Here is a 10,285-nt window from a genome sequence, read left to right as displayed (position 1 = left end):
TTCTATAGGATCTCAGATACAGGCAAACCTCATTGTATTGAGCTTCACACATGTTGCCCTTTTTGCTGGTAGAGGGTTTTGCCTTCAATTTATAAAAGACTGCAAAGCTCTCTTTACTGTGGTGGTCTGGAATTGAACTTGCAAAGTCTCCAAGGTGTGCCTGTATCTAGACATCCAGCTGCTATTTGAATCTTCTGGTGATGGATGGGGTGCTTATTACCTCTTGAAGTTTTTCCTATAAATTTCCCCCTTTGATTCTGTTCTCCAAAATCAAATAGATTAAATCTAGATTTATTTGTATTTAACATTTTAGGTTTTTGAAGATGGCTCTCATGTTTCCCCTGAAGGAATTGCCTCTTTTTCCACCTAGAATTTTTGCTTATAAATAACAGGCAAAGGATTAAAATGATATATTGTAAACACTTAACTAATGGGTATTTCATTGGTATCAAACATTAAGTTCATATTATTTATGATTTTATAAAAATAGCAGCCATCTACCGAGTGTCTCTGAGCTATCCTCTATTTACCTTAAATCTGCAAGCCTATGGGGGTGAAAGCAACTATAATCTCCATTTACCTCTGGGGAACCTGAAGCTTAAAGAATAATTTGCCCAAGTTATACTTGGTATGTAGCAAAGCTAGACTTGAAAATCCTGTGTTTATTATTAGGATTAGTCAAATGTTAATACTAATCCTAATATTTGTAAGAAAGGCAACATAGTGAACATGTTATTTAATGATAAACAGCCTTATAGAATAGTTTTCACCATCTTAATTCAGATGAAAACACCCTGGAAGTCACTTACATGTGTGTTGTTAACTAGAATATGGATTTTCTGATTCCTCCTCTTACTGGCTGATTCCTCCTCTTACTGGCAGGCACCATGTTTAAGCTCTCCCTCTCTGGAGCTGCAAAGCACCAGTATTTCGTGTCCTGGTTTTTATAGCTGCTGCCCAGGGAACAGCCTCGAAGGTTTGGTTCTAGAGGTCACCACCTACAAGTTACTACACACCCCAGCCTTTCTGAGAAAGCATATGGAGTTGCTCTCAGGGATGGAAGCTGGTGGAAGCAGTATTTGTGCTCTCCTTCTGCCTCACTCCAGCTTAGTGGTTTCTCCCAGAAAGGAGGGTATACCCTTTGTCTGGCACCACAATTTGTGTAACTACTGTCCAGGGGCAACTCTACCTTGCCTGGCTATCTGCTAGTGGGGCTTATGCTGGCTGGTCCCACAGGACTGTAACCAATGGAGAAGGAGTTCTTAACACATTGCATACTGCTCAGGAGTTTTCTCGTGTTTCGCGCGCCATCTGTTAAGGACCGTACACGAGTGTTCTCATTTTTCACGTGGGGCGCGGTTACAGTGTTTTGGCCAGGTTCAAGCCTTGGACTAATGAAAGGACAGGGTCATCTCACTGCCAATTCATTTAGAGTGTACAACGTCCTCAATCCACAAGCAAAATTGAAGTATAAACAGTTTCTGCTATCGGTGGTGAGAGACTGGATAACGGATGACAATAATGAAGGCTCTCGGGAACCAGAGACAAATCTGTCCAGCCCTTCCCCTGGGGGTGCAAGGAGAGCACCTTGTAAAGATCCACCCAAAAGGTTGTCAGGTGATATGAAGCAGCATGAACCTATGTGTATTCCAGCGAGTGGAAAGAAAAAATTTCCTACGAGAGCCTGCAGTTTGTGCCGCCCATGGAAAAAGGAGCGAATCTAGATACTTACATAAATTTTGTTTGGTCCCTCTTCATAGAGGAAAATGTTTTACGCAGTACCATACGTTAAAAAAGTACTAGGAACTTTAATTGTTTTTGTAAATAAAAATAATTATTGAAAAACAACACCTAAAGTGCATTATGACCTGTAGTTATGATTTAAACAACGTGCAGTTTGCCCAAAAACGTGCGGTCCCTGGCGTATGTCTTAGAGATTTCTATGCGGTACGCAATGTGTTAACTAGCTCCCACCCTCACTGCATGAGGCCCAGAAGCACAGTCTTGCAGTGAAAGAGGCCTATAAGTTTATCAACTACAGCCTGAGGGGTAGGTTTCCAACTAAACATACATCTAAGGGTTAACTGTAAACCATATCAGACATGCTGGATGGCTGATGCTGTCTTTATGCTTTTTTTCCGTGCTCCAGAGTCTCTTATGTGTCTCGTGGCCCATTTTTACACATGAAAATAGTAAAATATGACATCAAAAACATAATGAATGGCTCAGTTGGTTTGAGCGCCGTCCCATACACCAAAAGGTTGCGGATTTGATCCCCGGTCAGGCATGTATGGGAGGCAACTAACATCGATTTTTTCTCTCTGAAAATCAAACATATCCTTGGACAAGGATAAAACAAAAAAACCCATAAAATCTGTTTGGTGGGAGAGTAAATACATTTTTATAAAAGTATAAATTATTGTATGTTAGCCTCATGGCAGTCACAAAGCAAAACCTAGAGTATATACACAATGATAATGAGAAAGAAAGCTAAGCATACCAATAGTCATCAAACCACAAGAGAAGCAACAGAGAACTGATAACAGCCAGCAAAACAATAGCAATGAGTGCATACCAATATTTACTTTAAACAGTGAACTTTCCAATCAAAAGACTCACTTGAGAAGGACTCACACAAACTGAAACTTATGGAAAAAGATACACCATACACGTGGAAACCAAAAGGAAACAGAGTAGCTCTACTTATATCAGCCAAGACGACTTCAAGAATAAATAACAACTAAATATATATATATACATGCACTCAATATAAGAGCACCTATATATATGTAAATCGGAGATTTCAAGACCATACTTACTTGGGTGGATAGATTAACAGACAAAATCAGCCTTAAGTGATATATATAAAATATTCCATCCAAAAGCAGAAAACACATTTTTCTTAAGTGCACATACAACATTTTTCCCCCAACATTCTTAAGGATGGATAGATATATATTAGGCCACAAAACAAGTTTTACACATCTAAAATCATATCAAGCAAATTTCCCAACCACAGTGGTATGACACTAGAAATCAATTACAAGAGAAAACTGGAAAGTTCACAAATATGTGGAGATTAAAAAACATGCTACTGAACAATAGGCCAATCTAGAAATCAAATACATATCAATCTTTTCAAACTCATTTTATGAATTCAGCACTATCCTGACACCAAAACCAGACAAGGACATCAGAAGAAAACAAAATTAGAGGCTAATATCCTGATGAACATAGGCACAAAAATTCTCAGCAAAATAATTAGGAAATGAAATTAGAAAGTACGGTCAAAGAATTACACACCGCGATCAAGTGGTATTTATTCCAGCGATGTCAGGGTGGTTTACTATATGCAAATCAATGTGATACACCACATTAAAAGGATAAACGTCATATCTCAATAGCATGCAGAAAAAGGATTTCACAAAATTCAACATCTATTTAGGATAAAAACTCTCAACATAATAAAAGGCTATATATAAACAAGCCTGCTATCATATACTGAGTGGTGAAAAGCTGAAAGCTTTTCAGGAATAAGACAAAGATGGCCATTCACGCCACTTTTATTCTTCAACATACTATAGAAAATCCTGAAGACTACCAAAACCTGTTAGGACTAATAAATTCATTAACACTGCAGGGTAGAAAAAAAAAAAAAAAATCAATATACAAAGCTTGTGTTTCTATGTACAAACAATGAACTATTAGAAATGAAGAAAACAATCCAATTTATAGCTGCAATAAACAAAACACTAGGAATAAATTTAAGAATGGAGGTAAAAGACCTGTACAATGAAAACTATAAAATATTGAAGGAAATTAAAGATGACTCAAATAAATAGTTCATGCTCATGGATGGGAAGATTTATCATCTTAAAATGTCCATATTCCCTAAAGCAATATACAAAATGAATGCAATATTTATCAAAACCCCAATGGCATTTTTTCACAGAAATAGAACAAAAAGTGCTCAACTTGTATGGGACCAAAAGACCCCGCATAGCCAAAGCAATCCTAAGAAAAGAGAACAAAGATGTGTCACACACCCTGATATCAAACCATACTACACGGATATAGCAATCAAAACAGAATGGCATTGGCAGAAACACACACAAACACAAATCAATGGAACAGAAATACATCAGACACAGATAATACCACATGATCTCACATATATATTGAATTAAAACAAAACAACACACACACACAAACAAGCTCGTAGATACAGAGAACAGATTGGTGGTTGTCAGAGGGTGGGGGATGTGCCATATGGGTGAAGGTGGTCAAAAGTTACAAACTCGCAGTTACAAACTTAAGTCATGGGACTGTAATGTACAGCATGACTGTAGTTAAAAATACTGTATTGCATATTTGAAAGTTGCTAAGAGTAAATCTTTACACCTATGGGGCAAGTTTAGAGAAGTTAGATAATTTGCCAAAGACAACAGAGGTATTAGATGCCAGGTCAATGATTCAAACAAGGTTTGATTCCTCTGTCAATGATGTTTTACTACACTCTCCCTTCACAATTCTTCAGAAGAGGGTAAGTATACTGAGGACTATCTATGACCCGTATTTCTAATACCTCAACTTGTATATAGGTCACTATGTCAATGCTTACAGTATAGCACTTATACTCATTTTAGTAAACAAGAGCCATTTGAAACCATAGCAAGACTTAAAAGCCAAGAGTGATAAAACCTGATGTACTTTTGGAAATCTAAGTAATTAACCTTATAAATTTATCTTTGATCATTAACACTGACTTAATACAGTTCCATATTTTTTCATACAGTATTCTCATATAGTTTAAAGAAACTCGGATTTTAGTGGACAGAATTTCTGATGAAACTTTCATTAAATATGCAGCTTGAGCCACTGAGATGAAGTTGGAAATCTATTGCAAAACTTTCCTTCATATGAGAACTTAACTATCTTTGCGGGCAACCCATATATAATAGTTTTATCTTTGTAGAATGGGCTTCATTATCCTTACCATCTATGATATTTTGGGAATAACAAGCTTCTTCAGTATTGCTTTTTAATGGCTAAAGAGTACTGGGAACAACTGTCATTCTTTTTGAAACTCTAAAATGGGCAACACAAAGATAAATTACTGTTTTCGATCTCCTCTCTGTCTCACTAAATATACCCATAAAACACACCTTCTACACTGTGGCAGTCTAGGCAGTTAGACAACTAATGCACAAACTTAAAAGAACTTAGTTCCATTCCAACCATATGGGTTGGTAACATGGTATGATTTACGAGACAGATCTTAGCTCCTTTCTTTGCTTAAAATTATACTGTTACATAAGTATCTCAAATCAATTATATGTCTTCATTTTGGAGTAATAATAGTGAATGCCAGGAGAGAAAGATTACTTAATGTGTGATCTAACAAAAGGGAACATTTTTAAAAAGGCATATACGATATATTTGTATAGTTTTCAGCTCAACCTGTCTTATGTTTTTTTTTCCTAATAGGCACATCATCTTTGCTCCAAGTAGGCACAACAAATATGCTGGAGAATCATTTCCTGGGATCTATGATGCTATGTTTGATATTGAAAATAAAGCAGACCCACGTTCAGCCTGGACAGAAGTAAAGAAACACATTTCTATTGCAGCCTTTACAATCCAAGCAGCAGCAGAAACACTGAAAGAAGTGGTATAGTAAGGTCAGCCAAGTGGCCATCCATTAAAAGTATTACTGGAAGTCTGAGGATAAAATCCGTGTTTCATCTTTCTTTTCATGTCATATTTGATTTTAGACTTCTACCTTGTTCATCTGCAAAGTGTGTTCAGGTTCTTTAAAAATGCGTAACTTCATCATGTGTGTTATTAACAAAATAAAACAAAAAACTCCACTCATGCGGCAGAAAGAGACAAAATAACTGAATATTCCTTAAAATAAAAAATGGCATGGAACTTGAACTCTCAGACAGTCTGGTAGAAATTTAAAATGGTATAACCACTTTCGAAAAACAATTTTGTCAGTTTCTTATAAGTTAAACATATACTTACTTACTTTATGACTCTAAAATTCCACTTCTAGGTATTTACTGAAGAGAAAAATTAAATATTCTTTAAATAGCTTCACCTCTACTGAATAATAAGCATGATAGGAAAAAAAAAATCATTGCCACAAATCTTTTGCCTCCTCTAAATAAAACTATATCAGCACCAGTAAACTTTTATGCAGAGATTACTGACCCAGAATTATGGGTAAATTGACTAAAGCTTCAACAAGCTTGGATGTTCAATTAGCCAAAAAGAGTTGAGAATAAAAATTTAAAAAGCCCTTATAGGCAGGCACACTAACTACAATAAGAAGTGACCAAAGTTTGACTGCAAGAGAAAATTCCCCTGGTACCTTTGCTTGCTAACCAACAAAACAATCAAACAGTGGGAGTACTTAGTTTAGGGATAAACATTTCCTAAATATCTCAATATTACCAGAGGGTATCTCACTGATTTCCCACAATAACATAAAAAATAATGGGATTCAGCAAAAGCAGTTCCTAAAACAAAGTTAAAAGTGATAAATGCATTTATTAAGAAATCAGAGAGCCCTAACCGGTTTGGCTCAGTGGATAGAGCGTCGGCCTGCAGACTGAAAGGTTCCAGGTTCGATTCCAATCAAGGGCATGTACCTTGGTTGTGGGCACATCCCCAGTAGGAGGTGTGCAGGAGGCAGCTGATCGATGTTTCTAACTCTCTATCCCTCTCCCTTCCTCTCTGTAAAAAATCAATAAAATATATTTTTTAAGAAATCAGAGATCTCAACAATCTAATTCTATATCTCAAGGAACTAGAAAAAATAACCTCAAAGTTAGCAGAAGGAAGGAAATAACGATCAGAGTGGAAATGAATGAAATAGGGATCAGAAAAAAAATACAAAGGATCAATGAAACGGAAAGCTGATTCATTGTAAAGAAAAAAGTTGATGAGTCTCTAGCAAGACTCAAAATTAGAAATGAAAAGACACAATTGATTCTACAGAATACATAGGACCATAAGAGACTATTATGAAAAATTATATGCTAATTAGATAACCTAGAAGAGATGAATAAAATTCTAGAAACACAACCTAGCAATACTGAATCCCAAAAAAATAGAAAACCTGAACAGCCTACAAATGGGCAAAGAGATTGAATGAGCAATCAAAAACCTCCCTCCACAGAAAACTCCAGAAGAGACGACTTCCTGGTGAAGTCTACCAAACATGCAAAGAATTAATACCAATCCTTCTCAAACTCTTCAAAAAATTTGAGGAAGAGGAAATACTTTCAAACTTATTGAGGGCAGTACTGAGAATATCATAAAAACACTATAGATCAATATCCCTGATGGATCGAGATATAAGAATTTTCAACAAAATATCAGCAAACCAAATTCGTGAACAAATAAAAAGGATTATACACCATGACCAAATGGGATTTATCCCTGTAATGCCAAATGGTTTTACATATGCAAATCAATAAATGTAACACCATATATTAATAAAATGAAGGATAAACATCGCCTATCTGAACAGATGCAAAAAGCATTTGACAAAATGTAACATTTTTTAAATGATTAAAACCCTCTGGAAATTGCATATGGAAGAAACACTTCAACACAATAAAGGCCAAAAATGAGCTAACATAACACTCAATGGAGGAAAAAAACAAAGCTTTTTCTCTAACATCAAGAACAGGACAAGGATGCCCACTCCCACTACCCTGATTCAATATAGCATCGGAAGTACTAGCTATAGCAGTTAGGCAATACATTGAAATAAAAGGCATCTAAATAGAAAAGGAAGAAGTAAACCTGTCATTATTCACATATGATGAGATTTTAAACACAGATTATCTCAACCAAAAGACTGAAAATAATTTTAGTAAAAATTATTACTAAATACAAAATCAACATACAGAAATCAGTTTCATCTCAATACACTAAAGATGAAACATCTGAAAAAGAAATAAAACGATCCTATTCACAACATCAAAAAACAATAAAATACCTAGGACTAAACTCAACCAAGAAAGTGAAAAATCTTTATAAAGAAAACTACATAACTTTGCTGAACAAAATCAAAAATTTGCATAGATATCCCATGCTTATGGACTGGAAGAACGCTACTATAATGTCATACAACCCAAAGTCATCTACATATTCGATGGAATCCCCCATCAAAATACCAATGGCATTCTTCACCAAATAGAAAAAAAAAAACAATCGTTAAATTTGTATGGAACCCCAAAAGACCCCAAATAGCCAAACCAATCCTGAGAAATATCGAAGCTGGAGGTACCACACTTTGTGTGTGACAAAGCTACAGCAATAAAAAACAGTATGGTACTAGCGCAGTGATGGCGAACCTTTTGAGCTCGGCGTGTCAGCATTTTGAAAAACCCTAACTTAACTCTGGTGCCGTGTCACATATAGAAATTTTTTGATCTTTGCAACCATAGTAAAACAAAGATTTATATTTTTGATATTTATTTTATATATTTAAATGCCATTTAACAAGGAAAAATCAACCAAAAAAATGAGTTCGCGTGTCACCTCTGACATGCATGTCATAGGTTCGCCATCACTGTAACTAGCGAGAAAAATAGACACAGACAAACGTAATAGAGTACAGTTCAGAACTAATCCCTGCTTATGTGGTCAACTAATATTTGACAAGGGAGCAAAGAGCATCCCATGGGGAAAGAGTACTTTGGGAAAATCGTCCTGGGAAAACTGGATAAACTCATGCAGAGTAATGAAATCGGACCCCTATCTTACACCACACACAAAAATTCAAAATTAATCAAAGACTTAAACATAAGACCCGATACTATAAAACTCCTAGAAAAAAACGTAGAGAAGCAGTTTCTTAGCATGGGTATTGGCAAGAATTTATTAGATATGACAACTAAAGCACAAATAACGTAAGGAAAAACCAACAAATGGGACTACAATAAAATTTAAAACTTTTGCACAGTAAAAGAAACATTTAAAAGGCAACCTACAAAATGGGAGAAAAAATACTTCTGTAAACTATATTATCTGATAAGAGGTTAATAACAAAATATGTAAGTTGATAAAGTAAAAAAAATAAAAGCCTAATTAGACTCATGCTGCTAGTGTTTTTTAAACTTTATTGTATGTCACAATGAAACACAAAATATACTGCAAATTTTTGGGACATCACCCTGGTTTTGATTCAGTAGGTCTGATGGTAAGGAAAAAAATTAGCATTTGTCACAGATTCTAAGATGCTGATACTACTGATCTAGACCTGATACTTTGATAACCACTGACCTGGCCTAGAAGACAAAAGCAAAAAATGCAAATGATCCATCGCTATCTGTCCCTAGGTTTACAATCTTCTATGTTTCTTATGTTGCACTCTAAATTAATTCATATTAATGGCAAAAACAAAGATTAGTTGATGTTTTTTCATTACATCTTATCTAACATGTACATATGAATTCCCATCTATGAGTTACACACAAAATACATATAAGAATGGCAATGGAAAAAAATTTTTTTTCAACTGCTTTTGACTAAGAGACCCTAAGAGTTGCCAAATCACAAATGATGAGTTTATTGTTATAACCAAAACCATCCATGCAAAAGGACTACATATTTTATAAATTTATTTTCGAACAAAATATAGGAAACTAAAATTGTGGTCCTGGTGACCAAACACAGTGTTACTAATTTTCCTTGCCATGTGCCAATGTTTTAAGGAACCTATTAATTCAAATGACAGACATAACAGCACAGAACACAAAGCCAGGATGCCCAAGTTTGAATTCTCTACTCCACAACTCACTCATTTTGACTTAGGTCAAGTTATCCAACCTGTGCCATAAGTCAGTTTTCTCTCCTGTTATACAGTAATAGAACCTACCTGATAGGGTTGCCATGAGGATCAAGTTCATATTCACTGAAGTCCTTAGACAGTGACTGGCCCATCACAAGTCCTGCATGTCTTGATATTTACAAAAGCCAACCAACATGCCAAATATTAAAAAATGAGGATAAGATGATTGGCCCCAACACAAAGTTATATGCAGTTTATGAGTAGATACAGACAGGCAAATTAATCATAGAAATAAATAAAATATGAAGTATGGAACTGCAAACTGAAATAAGCATTGTGAAGGAAAGGATAAGCATTTTTAAAAAGCATTAATAGACCCATTTTTCGAGGAGAGAGGATTCCCTGTTCCCAGGCTTACCAACAGTACTTTTACTCAAATTATCAGCCTTAAAAAAGATAATCTAATAATCCAAT

At 35.4% G+C, this 10,285-nt stretch overlaps 1 protein-coding gene across 2 annotated transcripts in view; it reads left to right on the top strand.

The window, feature by feature from the left end:
• NAALAD2 (N-acetylated alpha-linked acidic dipeptidase 2) overlaps positions 1 to 5,943 on the top strand; it is a 47,054-nt gene extending 41,111 nt beyond the window's left edge. Inside the window, exon 19 of one of the 2 annotated variants that reach the window (XM_006092869.3) lies at positions 5,488 to 5,943. In XM_006092869.3, the coding sequence (XP_006092931.2) occupies positions 5,488 to 5,677 (190 nt within the window). In that variant the 3' untranslated portion in view covers positions 5,678 to 5,943. Of the gene's footprint in view, positions 1 to 882; positions 1,335 to 5,487 lie in introns of those variants that run through there. The other variant, XM_023757361.1, reaches the window with a different exon arrangement.
• Positions 5,944 to 10,285: the final 4,342 nt, after the last annotated feature.

This window comes from Myotis lucifugus, unplaced genomic scaffold (genome assembly GCF_000147115.1).
Source record: "Myotis lucifugus unplaced genomic scaffold, Myoluc2.0 scaffold_106, whole genome shotgun sequence".
NCBI lineage: Eukaryota > Metazoa > Chordata > Mammalia > Chiroptera > Vespertilionidae > Myotis > Myotis lucifugus.
This window is presented reverse-complemented; position numbering and strand designations above follow the sequence as displayed.